The sequence below is a fragment of the Etheostoma cragini genome, chromosome 24 (assembly GCF_013103735.1).
Source record: "Etheostoma cragini isolate CJK2018 chromosome 24, CSU_Ecrag_1.0, whole genome shotgun sequence".
Classification (NCBI taxonomy): domain Eukaryota; kingdom Metazoa; phylum Chordata; class Actinopteri; order Perciformes; family Percidae; genus Etheostoma; species Etheostoma cragini.
The window spans coordinates 10664980-10678965 of record NC_048430.1 but is presented as its reverse complement, the minus strand read 5'-3'; the positions used below and the strand labels follow the sequence as shown (position 1 = coordinate 10678965).

The following is a 13986-nucleotide window of genomic DNA, read 5'->3' as shown; positions in this document are numbered from 1 at the left end:
TTTTTAATCCTCTTAATTTCAGCTTTTAACTGAGCATTGCAGACAAAGACAAACTAAATGAACAAGTTGAGCCGCACATTACACCGCCTGTGACTGTCTCATTTTAATTGTTCCAACTTGTTCCCAATTCGAAAGTATTAATGACTGCCTGTTCGACTCAAAGGTACGTTATTTAGGAGACATTGATATCCACAAAAGAGGGTGGTGGTGCTTTCCTTTGTTGGTTCCAGTTTGCTTCATTTCAAATGAATTGAACTGGATGTTGTCTGTGCAGGTCAGGGGGCCGGCGGTCGCGGAGGTCACGCTCAAGGTCTGTGTCAAGGGGTCGGAGGAGGGCTACATACAGCCAGAGGGACCGCTGGAAACGAGAGCCAAGTCACTCCCCTGTTCTCATCCTTCGCAAAAATAGATCCCCCACTCGGAAACTCTGCAGCTCGAGCAACAGCCCTCAACGCATCAGTGACCTGGGTCAGATAATATGAAATTACTCATTTGAATGTGAACCAACTGTATTACTGTTATTTATTTTCATTTGCATTTTTGCATCATTATTTATAAAGAAGGAATCAGTGTCACGAAGACGCTTGCTTTTATACATACAAATGCAGAGTAAAGCTGAAAGCCTTCCAATTCTAATATTAGAGACATCTTTAAAGGTGAAATCCCCTTCTGCTCGAAATCACACATTGTTAACTCCAACACTAAGTTTCAAAATACAATATTACACAAACACAATGTCATACAAAATACTCACATCTGATGAAATTACAGAAACTACTTTGTTTGGGATCACTTAGAAATTTCCATTGCACTCCATTGTAGACAGAACACCAGCTGAGATCCGTTTTTGTGCGTTTTTTTAACCAGAAAACCACAAAATGTGCTTACATAAGTGCAAAAGTGTTCTCCAATGTTTTTCTAGTTAGTTGTTTAAGATATTGCATTAAAGATCAGACTCAGATCAGCTGGTATTCTGTATATAATGTAGTGCAATGGATATTTGTAAGTGACCCCGAACTTTTGAGTCGTAGTGTATATTGTTCAAATAGGTCGTCTTTTCTGTACTACTACATAGTCATGCGATTAAAAGAAACTCAACCCCTGAGTGTGTTATTAGATGGGAATCAGCTTCTCTTTCAGTAGCAATTAAATAAAATACAGGGGATATATTTGAACAGCTGTTCACTTTGACTTGAGCATATGTTGTTTAGAACATGATGCTATCTGTTCTGACATACAGTTCAGTGTGCAGTTATTGTTTGGGTCTTGGTTGAGCTTGTGTGTAAAAGAAGTTCAAGCATTTAAAATTTGAGTTAACTGTATGCATTTTGTGTCAAAAAAACAAGACCTGTTAATTGTGTGGCCTACACAGACAGATGTTGTGCTAAATGTGTTTAGACTTTAGGAAAGTTGTTGTTTTTCAAAAAATGTAAGCCAATGTAAGTGGAAGTTAATTTCCACTTTTTGCTCCATTTTAGCCACTCAGGCTCGATGATATTCCATAATCTCTAAAATAGCATTTTTATTTAATTTTATATTTTTTAAAGTAAATCCACGTGGCCTTTGTAGAATTGTTATCTAGTCCTGCATGTCTGCAACATTTGTGATATTTGATTATTTAAGTGATATTTAAACTAGTGTGAAACATCACACTGTACATAAACTCAGTGGAAACAATGGATTCCTTGATTGTATTTTTGTTGATTCTTTTCCCCCAGATAAGAACCAGTTGTTAGAAATTGCCAAGGCCAATGCTGCTGCCATGTGTGCCAAAGCAGGAATGCCCATCCCTGCCAGCCTGCGGTCCTCGGTGCTCCCCATGTCTCTGCCCTGTATGGCCATGAATGCTGCTATGGCCAGTATGACCGCTGGTATAATTTTGACTCTTATCTGCATGATTACATTTTATAAAATGGTTTATCTATCAATCTATCCAGTAATTCCATCACTACAGTACTCCATTAAGGCTTGATGCGTATTTAATGATTGATTCTAGTGGCTGTAATTCTGCACCAAGGCAGAATTTTGGGAAAGAGACTTCAGATACAGTATTAGGGGACCACTAAGGTCTATATCAAAGAGACTTCAGATACAGTATTAGGGGACCACTAAGGTCTATATCAAAGAGACTTCAGATACAGTATTAGGGGACCACTAAGGTCTATGTAAAAGAGACTTCAGATACAGAATTAGGGGACCACTAAGGTCTATATAAAAGTGACTTCAGATACAATATTAGGGGACCACTAAGTTTTGGGTAATTACAATTGGGTAGTTAAAAAGAACATTGATATGGGAGCACGGGTCAATTTGACCCGAGGACAACATTAGGTTCAAGCATTTGGGAAAATTGTAAAGTTAGCTGGTCCTATTGGCTATTTTAAATTGACATATACTGTAGGTCAGCTTCTGAGAGGAACGGCTGTCAACATTGAATCTAACTTAAATTAGCTACTGTAATTGTTTTTCATTGGCTCTTTTCTTTTTCTCTTTCTCCTTCTCTCTGTATTCTCCTTCTAGCCACCATGACAGCGGCGTTGTCTAACATGGGCATGTCGTCATTGCTCCCGTTGCCCTCCATTACCAACAAGCCCCCCCCTGTCTCAACGCAACCCATCAATGCTGCTTTGGAGGAAGTGAAGAGGAAAGTAGCGAAGCAGGCCAACAGCATCAGCATTAAGGAGTTTACTGATGTAAGGGTACATAGCAGTGCAAACCATGGATTATTTACTATAGTTTCAATGAACTCGAAAGATATCAAATGTACAATTAAACCAACTTTGTAATGGTAATGAATGTGAAACCAGTTCTCTAATTTCTCACCTGTAACTGACATGTAGTTTCATAAAATACCCAAAAGCTTAAAGACAGAACTTTGATTTGCTGTGTGTGTCTTTGTAGAAATGCAAGATGATTGTGGACAGTAAAGGAGAGCTGCCGGTGGCAATGCCTCATGTTTCCGACGAAGAGGATGATGGGAAGCCTTTTGGGGGATCAGCTCTTCGAGAGCAAAAAGCCATCAGCTTCAGCATCAACGTAACAGCCACACACCAGCTACACTGTGTCTTGTATGATACATTGCTTTCAATTAGAGACCCCACCAATAATACATTGAAGTTTATAGGTTAGCAATTTACATGATAACTGAGAGATAACAAGGAAAAAAACCTAACTGTTAATAATGGAAACATGAAATATTATGACAATTAAAATATTATTATATATATTATAATTGCACTGACCCATCCTTTTTGGATCCTGACCCCTTCACACAGGGTGAAAACAGGATCTGCAGCAATGTGGATCACAACAAAAATATGGTGTTTTTGGAAATCTATTCTGATACAACCTCAAAATACAATTATAAACCTGAAAATGAGCATACTATGGGCACTTTAAGATATGTCAGCCTCCACAAAAGTTGTAGAATAAGTTGTTTTAAATAAGTTGTTTGTGGTAGGTACTGATAATAACTTTCACCAGTGTTCTGGGGACAGGCAGCTAGCAGATAGTGAGGAGATGTTTTTTACAGTGTGTTCTGGGGACAGGCAGATAGTGAGGAGAGGTTTTTTACAGTGTGTTCTGGTGACAGGCAGCTAGCAGATAGTGAGGAGATGTTTCTTTTTTTTTTACAGTGTGTTCTGGTGACAGGCAGCTAGCAGATGTATGTGACAACAAATGTGGCCTAAAACCCGCGTGACATTGCTTAGAGCTCCTTTAATTAAAGTTTAAGACTCATGCAAGTCAGTAAATTAAAGAAAAATTAATTAACACTGTACCCTCTTCTCCCACCAGAACACCACAGTACGCCCGGCAGTGCGTAGCGACGCAGGCATGGCCAAGGAGTTTCCTGTGTCTTCGGGATCCCAGCATCGTAAGAAGGTCTGAATAGATGTGCATTGGATTTGGATCTTGTCACAGTGGTTAAAATTAGATTTCCTGCTGTAGATTTCAGGCAGGTGTTTGCAGTACTGCACTACTATAAATGGCCACTAGAGGTAACCAAAGGCAAAATAACTACAAATGACTTTCTTACTGACAGAAATCAGTTGAAGGCAAGGAAAACTGTCCGACCTATTGGTCAACCAGTTATTATATTCCAAATTGCAAGCAATTAACTAACGTTTATCTTCTTTATCTATGTAGCTATTGCATATGTCACACAGCAAGTTCCGTATGAGTGTGTGGTAATGTAATGTGTTGAACTGTCCAGGAGGGCGAGGCACTGGGGGCCTACGGAGAATGGGTTCCGGTCGACAAAACGTCAGACAAAGCCGCAGCTGCCTCCAGAAAAGCCACTACCACTGTTCCCATAGCGACAGCTACCTCGTCATCAGGTGAAACGAAGACAGCACCAGGGTCAACGGAGGATGTCGAACAGCCCGTTTGTGCGCCGGATAATGACAGCGTTTTTCCTGAACCCCCACTGCAGGTGAGAAGTGGAAGTATACACAGACAAATACCTGACCACCTGACTTTTTGCCTTTGGAATTTTAAAATAAAGCTCTCTTCTCCTCTATCTCTCCCTCTCTGCAGCCCGTAGATATTTCTCAGGCTGTAACTGAGAGAATAAAAGCTCAGAGGCGATTGGCTGAGAACCCCTATGATGTCAATGCCATCTGCATGCTTAGCCGGGCACAAGAGCAGGTAAAGTGCATATATTTTAAGAATTATTAATAGTACAGACACTTAGAACATTAAATATATAGATAATGAAGACATTAACCCAACTTAGTCTACAACCATGCCAGTGGTTCTGTCTAGTTTAGCTAATTATCACGAGTTATTGGTTGATTTTAACCAAAACAAATTTTATTGTCACATAGGTTATTTCTAACTGCTTTCACATCCATATTGTGGTACATTCCTCTTATGTTGAAGGTGTACTATGTTGTACATACATACAGATGCAACACAGGTAAAGGAAAAATATCTGAAATAAATAGCGTAGGATATATTTAAAAACAAAACTCGCTTTACAATCGGATAATGTAATAATTAATGTTCATCATACATGTTACAAAAAATCGTATTCTCCTGATGTTGTCCGCAGTTCTTGTACCGTACTGTATTAGAATGTAATGTATTATAACCCTGCATTATTACATTAGTTTGTAAAAATCCGTTTTCACTTTGATATTAATGATATTTTTTTTCTGCAAATTCTTGTCAAAAAAGACAAATTATATTGACAATGATTGAGGGTGAAACATCCAAAGGGGGGGTAATACTTTTTTTATGGCATTGTAGCATGCCCGACTATTGTTTTTTCCAGTACATTCAAGAGAAAAAAGCATTAAAGCCTATAGACTATATTACAGAACCTACTTGTATATGAATCACTGGCTGAAAGTGCGGACTGAGAAGTTTCAGTTTAGAAAAACTCACAGCTAAAAAAATTCAGGACTCCTGCTTTCTCTTATTGCAATCTCTCTATAAAAACAGAGTAAATGCAGTTCTCTGACCCCAATGGCGCTATTTTCTGGGGAAGAGTAGTATGCATAGCACTTCATTGCTAAATGTTTCCAGACTGTCTACTTAGTTGTGTCTACGACTGTCTGATCAACTGGAAATGATTTTGATAGGTGGATGCTTGGGCCCAGTCCAGTACTGTTCCTGGCCTTTTCACTGGTTCGACTGGAGCCCAGGTCCTCAGCTCGGAGGAGCTTTCCACCAGCGGACCACAAGCATGGCTGAAGAAGGTAAGTTGCACCAAATGCAAGATACACAAGGGAGAAAACAAAATCACTGAGACAGATGTTCCAAAAAATGAGCATAGACTTGTATGCCTGTCTATAATAAAAGCACAGTCCTGCATCTTTTGACATATGGGGGTTTATTGTTTACTGTTAGCTTTATGTTAAGCAACCACTCATGTCGGCATTAATTTGATAATTTGACAACTGGCTAAATCTAAAAATGTCTTTTCAGTTACTAAATCATCTTTCAATTAGATGAATTTATTTAATGTTTCTTTGTAAAACACATGTGAAATAGCTTTTTTACATCCTAAGATCCAATTAACTAGAACTTTGGCAGAAATGTAGAGAAGTTAAAGTCCTAAATGTACACCTCTGAAATAACTTATTTATGTATTTCACAATTTACACTTGAATTGATGTACTACGGATTAAAAAGTAGTGGAAACCATACCATGTTGTTCTTGAGATTTTCTTTAAACTGTTTTTCTTTATATTGTTTTACAAAATGAACTAAAACACTGATAGCGCAGTCTCAGGGCTTTCTGTACCTACGTCACGAGTTTGCGACAATCACAAATCACACCCCAATAACACATATTAGACCACACCTGACCAGATTAGACACAGCCGGGTCCACACTAGAATGTCGACACACACACCCATCACATCAGTGTCATGACCTCCCGCTGATAATCTGTTTTCCTTCTGTCTCACTGTGTCTGTTTATGTCTCAATTAGGACCAGTTCCTCAGGGCAGCTCCAGTATCGGGGGGTGTCGGGGAGTTCCTGATGAGAAAGATGGGCTGGAAGACAGGAGAGGGCCTAGGGAGGAACCGGGAGGGCACCGTGGAGCCAATAATAATTGACTTCAAGGTTGATCGCAAAGGTCTGAAGCCACAGAACATTGAACCAACACCCTAGTGATAAAAATTATATATGCTTTAAGGTCACTTTATGCATTAAGACCAATTCATGCTTCTGCATTAATTCAACTATGTACATCGGAACGTGGAGATACGGACCCTACCCACCTCTCAAAAAATGTAACACTTCGCCGTAGACCGCGACAACTGTGATTGGTCCGCTCGGCTGTGGCTTGGTAGTTTCCAGGTTCTCATGAAGTCAAGGAAAGGGTTCACTTTTCCTGCTACAGATTTCCAACCGTGGTCATAAAGCACAGGGTAGACAACGTGTCAGTACTCGCTCCGCAGCTTATCCGTGTAAGTCTACACTCGCTGCCCATGCGCGCACACATGCCGGCCCTGCAATTCTCTTAAAGGTCCCAAGGCATGGTGGTCTTTTGATGCTCTTAGATAGACCCCAGAGGTCTCCTAATACTGTATCTGAAGTCTCTTTTTATAGACCTTAGTGGTCCCCTAATACTGTATCTGAAGTCTCTTTGATATAGACCTCAGTGGTCCCCTAATACTGTATCTGAAGTCTCTTTTATATAGACCTTAGTGGTCCCATAATACTGTATCTGAAGTCTCTTTTATATAGACGTTAGTGGTCCCCTAATACCAAATCTGAAGTATAATTCCCAAAATTCAGTCTTGGTGCAGAATTAGAGCCACTTTTGGGCAGTAACAAAGAGCCTTTGGGCCCCACCTTGGTGCCTAACCCTCGGCCGATAACAGCGTGCATGGTGTGCATTCCATTCTCATTCCCAACTGCTACTTTGCCCCTCCTATCTCATATCAACGCACTAGGTTTACTGACACAGATACACTAAAATAGAGAGTAGTAAGCTCTCTCTCTTTATTTGGCTGTAAATTCTTCAATAATTTCCTTTTCCTTGCTGTGTAAATACTTCCGATACTGGTCACAGTAGTACCCTCAGTATTCAGCCCATTCTGACTGATACACATTACTCATTATGACATGGTGTTACAGTCTATTGATGCACTTATGCTAATGGTGGTGGCAGGGATGTTTCTGATTAATTGGTCTGTTAATCACTGTCAGTTTATGGCATTCAAAATATATTCATTGATAGTGAAGGATAGGGACGTCTCACAAAATTCTGTGTAGATTTCCTGTAGTATGCTGATGCGCCAAGCTACCAGATGGAGCCTTTTACTTTTTATTGAGATTGCATTTGGTAACCGCCCCAAAAGACCCGACTGAACTGTAAAATAAACGCACCTCTAACTAACCGAGGCTTATGCCAGCACTAGACTAACATCTTGAACAAAAACAGCTGCTTGGTTAACACAGGCTGTGTGTCAGCCTGGTCCTACCAGACTCTGGTCCATTAGCCTGGTCCTACCAGACTTTGCTAGATTAGCCTGGTCCTACCAGACTCTGGTACATTAGCCTGGTACTACCAGACTCTGGTCCATCAGCCTGGTCCTACCAGACTCTGGTAGATTAGCCTGGTCCTATCAGACTCTGGTACATTAACCTGGTCCTACCAGACTCTGGTACATTAGCCTGGTACTACCAGACTCTGGTCCATCAGCCTGGTCCTACCAGACTGTGGTAGATTAGCCTGGTCCTATCAGACTCTGGTACATTAACCTGTTCCTACCAGACTCTGGTACATTAGCCTGGTACTACCAGACTCTGGCACTTTAGCCTGGGTCTACCAGACTTGGATACATTAGCCTGGTTCTACCAGACTCTGGTACATTAGCCTGGTCCTACCAAACTCTGGTACATTAGCCTGGTCCTACCAGACTCTGGCACATTAGCCTGGGCCTACGAGACTCGGATACATTTGCCTGGTCCTACCAAACTCTGGTACATTAGCCTGGTCCTGCCAAACATTAGCCTGGTCCTACCAGACTCTGGGACAATAGCCTGGTCCTACAAGACTCTGGTCCACATTGAAAAGCGTTAACTTCCTTGAAGTCGGGTACTCTGTTGAAGTCTAAAACTATTGGATTAGTACGGAACTCACCGAGGGTTATGGAACTTCACCGTCATCGTTCTCAGACACTCCCTCTGTGTGCTGATTGGACGCCAAATATTTGGCTGGAGAAACTTGCATACCGCAAACCTGGACAGAGCACTGAAGGAAAATGAAAAGTGAGGGGAAGCACGTGCGAGGGCGGAGCCACGCTAGATCAGGTCTGCAGACCTGGAACTCTGCAATTTTAAATGACGTGCATTTTTTTGGGCATTTAGTTTATCATTTATTAACTTCGTGTTTACTTGTTACTTGTTCTTTTAACTTCAAATGTAGCCAACTCTAATTTTGCATCGAACATAGGTCATGTCAGTGGTTAAAACAATTTTTGGATGGAAAAACATCCAATGTATTTCATGAATTATTATAGATTAAAAGTCGGAAGATCTATCTATTAAAGGAATTGTTTTAAAATTGTATTCCTAGATGGTGATGATGGTGTCTGTGTTTCAGGACTAGTTGCTGAAGGAGAGAAGCCACAGAAGCAGACAGGAGGACTGGTGGTAACCAAGGATCTCATGGGTAAACAATACACAGCATACACATTACAACGTATACAGTGAAAATAAACTTAGCTGTAAACTCAGACTTCACTCAGTTTTTATAGGTTTTTATTCTTCCATTTTCTGACATTGGAGTCAAGTTGGATCAGAAAAGGCCTTTGGGAACTGTGACAAAATGTATTGCAGTTTTCGTCAACAAATACAAACTGAACTATGATATGAATATCAATGAACAAATGAACTTGTTTTTCTGCAAAGTCTTATTTAACGACACCACTAGGCATCTGTGGAATCACACTGTTGCTCGCGATTAGTAAAACAGAACCCTCAACTGCTGAAATACTGTATCTGTCATTTGTTATCTGACATTGCCAGGTCTTGGAAGAAATGTAAGGACTAAATTAATCTACAATCCACTGAGAATAAGACAGGAAGCAGCCACAAAACAGATGAGACAAACTACGAAATCATGCAGGCACCACGCCAACAACAAGGTCAGCTAACGCAACATCAAGTGTTGTGGATGTAATGTTAAAGGTCCCATGGCATGGTGCTCTTTAGATGCTTTTAAATAGACCTTAGTTGTCCCCTAATACTGTGTCTGAAGTCTCTTTTATTTAGACCTTAGTGGTCCCCTAATACTGTATCTGAAGTCTCTTTTATATAGACCTTAGCGTTACCCTAATACTGTATCTGAAGTCTCTTTTATATAGACATTAGTGGTCCTCTAATACTGGATCTGAGGTCTCTTTCCCAAAATTCAACCTTGGTGCAGAATTACAGTCACTAGAGCCAGTCCCACAATGTGGATGTGCCATTTCTGAGTCCATAGCTTTTGAGGAGGAAGGGGGGCGGGCTTGACCAGCTGCCACTTTGCACGTTTGAAAGCCATGATGTTTCTCTTATGTGTGGGCCATATTCTCTGGGCGGGCAAAGCAGAGTAAGGGGCGATAACCTTACCCCTTATGACCTCACAAGGTGAACATTCCAGAGCGGCCCATCTGAGCTTTAATTTTCTCAAAGTTAAAGCATGATACCCATGGTTCGTTTTACACCTATCACCATTTCTAGCCGCTGGAGGACCATAGGCAAGCTGTGGGAAATCATATTAATGTTAAAAAAAAACTCATAAAGTGACAATTTCATGCCATGGGACCTTTTAATGTTACTTTCAGACGGCAATCTTTCGTGTTGCTCTTGGAAGGAATGAGAAAGGATTAATGTTACATTTTGAAAAATCACAACATTGCTCTCCTCTCATGCTAAACCTTAAACAGCTGAGCAGCTTTCTATTATTGAACAAGTGAGCAGCTTCTGAATGTATCACTTTTGTGTGTTGTATTCATGTATTTCAAGTTTTCTTTTACAACAATAACAGAAACTTTCACAGAAGGGGTTGTCTGATATTAGAAAAGCAATACCTGTTTTTAATAAAGCCCATCTGATCTTGAGAAATGACCAATCTAGCCCCAGGGCCAGAACTTTCTCTAGAATTGTAGAGTCCACAAGCAATGATGAAATTGACGTGGTAAGTGTAGGAGCCATATGGAGGCGATGTTGGTTTTTCTTCAACAATAGAAATCAAAGTGGTGTCTGTAAATATACACGCACCAAAACCTGTCGTTCAGTCTAGCTGAACTCTATAAAGAAAATCTGTTAGTTTACAGACATCAAGCTAGGCTATATAATGGCACCAAATGCCATTTGCTTTATTCGTAATTGTGGTTCCTGAAGCCGAGTCCAGCAACTCAACGGCGCAAAGATGCAAGGTGTTTTTTCCGCCCACAGGGGCTAGGAGGGAGCGAGACGACCATTCAACTCGAAAAAAAGTCATATAACCATTCCAATGAGTCCAAAACTGTTTAGTTTAGGTAAATCAAGCTAAAAAAAACTGCACAGTTCCCCTTAGGGAAATTATCACAAAAATATGAACTAACAATTAGAGAAATGCGCTCAAATTGAAAGAATGTGCTCTTGAAATATATCTATATGTGAATGAGGGGTTTTAAAAGTTGGGAAAGCTGCTCAAACAATTCTCAGAGTATGGAAGAGTACAGTTGCCCCAGATGTTAACCCTTGTTTTGTCTTCCCGTCAAAATGGAAAATCAACACTTTTGTTGACACTTTTTTATCAACGTTTTTAGCTTTTTCTTACAGTTTTCTTCAACACTTTTGATGTTCTTTTCCCCAATATTTATCACTTTTTCTTATGTTTTTGTCTTTTTTTTAAACTTTTGATGTTTTATGAATATGTCAACTTTTACTCAATTTTAGGAGGACCTAGGCAAGTATTTTGTTTTTTGCGAGTTTGATTGTATTTTTATATGAGTATGAATAAATAAAATGTCTCTTTTATAAAGACCTTAGTGGTCCCCTAATACTGTATCTGAAGCCTCTTTTATATAGACCTTAGTGGTCCCCCAATACTGTATCTGATGTCTCTTTCCCAAAATTTAGCCTTGGTGCAGAATTACTGCCACTAGACACAGAACCTTGCCCCTTTTGACCTCACAAGGGGCAATTATTTGACACTATCACAGAAATGTTAAGTGAAGTGTATGAATATTCCATTAATAAATACAACTTCTCCAGGATATCTCCGTAAAATATTTGTGTGCCCCTTCATCTTACTCTGTCCTTTTGTTTGTGCACAGGGAAGCACCCGGTGTCTGCACTCATTGAGCTGTGTAACAAGAAGCGGATAATGCAGCCAGACTTTGTCATGGTGCATCACAGTGGTCCTGACCACCGAAAGAATTTCCTCTTCAAGGTGGGTCATTTTGATTCTGTGTGTCAGCCTTACTCCTTTTCATTAACTAGTTACGTGTTGGACCCCCTGCTGTCAAAAGTGATGGCATCTCAGGCGCCCGGATTGCTCATTTGGTAGAGCGGGCGCCCATACATAGAGGCTTACTCCTCAACGCAGCGGGCCCAGGTTAGACCAACCTTCAGCCCTTTGCTGCATGTCATTCCCCCTCTCTCTATCCCCATTCATTCTTCAGCTGTCCTGTCAATTAAAGGTCTAAAATGTCCCAAAAATAATCAACTCTAAAGATGTGTTTGCATCTGTAATCTGCATTTTATGATATTAGACAACAACTGACTGACATATTCATATGCAGGGCGAGAACTACATACCATTCTTTACTACAGTGGACAGTTGTCTCAAAGCTAAATGTCTGTTCCTTTGACATTTGTGATAGATAGTTTATTTTTATTTTCAAGAGCTTAATCTTAAAATAATGTAGATAAAAATTGTAAGACGTACTAAGCGCAAGAAGACCAACACCTGTAATATATACACATCTATCTGTGTAATGATTAGAGCATCAGTTTAATTGGAGGAAATCCGGATGTTTGTCAGATACTCCCAACATCCTCACTATAGCAAAATGAGTCATAACCATGTTTAATTTGTAAGTGTGATAAGTTTTTTTGTATTTGCAGTGCGTTTTCTGAATGGTGCAAATGTGTATCTCCAAGCTATTAGGGCTGGGCAATATGGAGAAAATCAGATATCACAATATTTTTGACCAAATACCTCGATATCGATATTACCGACAATATTGTAACGTTGACAACTGATGCTTTGACAGAATATCCTCACACTTAGATTTAACCCTTGTGTTGTCTTCCCGTCAAAATTGAAAATAACAATTTTGTTTACGCTTTTTATTAATGTTTTTGAAGAAAATTTAGGTAATTACAATTGGGTAATAATTAAAAAGAACATTGATATAAGAAAACGGGTCAATTTGACCCAAGGACCACATGAGGGTTAAGATAAATAATCTTCACTATTGTGAATTTAATGAAAGTAGGGAAATAATAGAACAGTCTGGTAAGTTCAGAAAATCACACCAATTTACTGTAATGCAGCCTTTAAAACCAGGTAAAGACAACACTCATGCCATATCACAATATCCCAAATGGAAGATGATATCTAGTCTCATATCAATATTTCGATATAATATTGATATATTGCCCAGCCCTACATGCCGTTACTAACTTGTCCACATGATCAGGTTCAGATCAGGGCAAAAATGGACTTGGTTTCCAACTTGGAAACGCAAAACAGTTCAGATTTAAAACAATAAAATTGATTTTTTTTTTATTTTAATAACTTTATGAGGTGTGCTTCACTTACTTATTCTAATCCCTGTTCTCAATCACAGGCAGTTTTGATTTATTGCATCTGATGGTTACATTCTTACGTTGGATACTCGGCCCATGTGTTTTGTTGTCTCCAGGTCACAGTGAATGGCGTGGACTACCAACCCCAGACAGCTAGTCCCAATAAGAAACATGCCAAGGCCATGGCAGCTACAGTAGCACTGCAGGCTCTGGGAGAGGTAATACTGAAAACAATAACCCAAGCAGAATATATTCTATGAAACTCATAGTCAGAATATATTACACAATACCTGTACTTTACCTGTAAGTTCCGAGAGCAAGCATTACAATATACATGTAAATACAGAAAGTACACAGTCGGTATGTACATAAAAGTATCTTAAATACTGCTCAAATGTCATTAAAACATCTCCATCTAACAAAACTAAGTTTTAAGGTCTAATAAATGGATTGTCATGAAATTTGGTTTAGACTTCATCATGTCAAGATGAATTGTAGTAACTTTCTCCATAATAACTTTACATTGGTAAATGACGCGCCACAAAGTGTCTCGCAATACTATGACAACCAGGAGCCGTGAGGTCTCATGTCATTAGCTCTGGCCTAACTGCATAATATGCTTAGGGACCGTTGGGTATTTATGGAATGGACCACTGGAGAAAAATAGGGGTGGGTCATGTTGTATTATTTTTTGTTCAGGGGAGGGTCACCCAATTTTTTTTTTAGTCTAGGGGGG

At 39.7% G+C, this 13986-nt stretch overlaps 1 protein-coding gene across 2 annotated transcripts in view; it reads left to right on the top strand.

Annotated features, from left to right (window-relative positions):
• LOC117939459 (protein SON) overlaps positions 1 to 13986 on the top strand; it is a 27590-nt gene that overhangs the window by 10673 nt on the left and 2931 nt on the right. The window contains exons 8-20 of one of the 2 annotated variants that reach the window (XR_004655588.1): positions 275 to 468; positions 1719 to 1871; positions 2521 to 2693; positions 2902 to 3036; positions 3796 to 3882; positions 4214 to 4432; positions 4537 to 4647; positions 5586 to 5702; positions 6441 to 6588; positions 9067 to 9135; positions 9492 to 9610; positions 11771 to 11886; positions 13367 to 13468. Coding sequence is in view for 1 of the 2 variants with exons in the window: in XM_034864828.1 (XP_034720719.1) it covers positions 275 to 468; positions 1719 to 1871; positions 2521 to 2693; positions 2902 to 3036; positions 3796 to 3882; positions 4214 to 4432; positions 4537 to 4647; positions 5586 to 5702; positions 6441 to 6588; positions 9067 to 9135; positions 11771 to 11886; positions 13367 to 13468 (1624 nt within the window). In the remaining variant the exon portion in view is untranslated. The remainder of the gene's footprint in view (positions 1 to 274; positions 469 to 1718; positions 1872 to 2520; positions 2694 to 2901; positions 3037 to 3795; positions 3883 to 4213; positions 4433 to 4536; positions 4648 to 5585; positions 5703 to 6440; positions 6589 to 9066; positions 9136 to 9491; positions 9611 to 11770; positions 11887 to 13366; positions 13469 to 13986) is intronic. The other variant, XM_034864828.1, reaches the window with a different exon arrangement.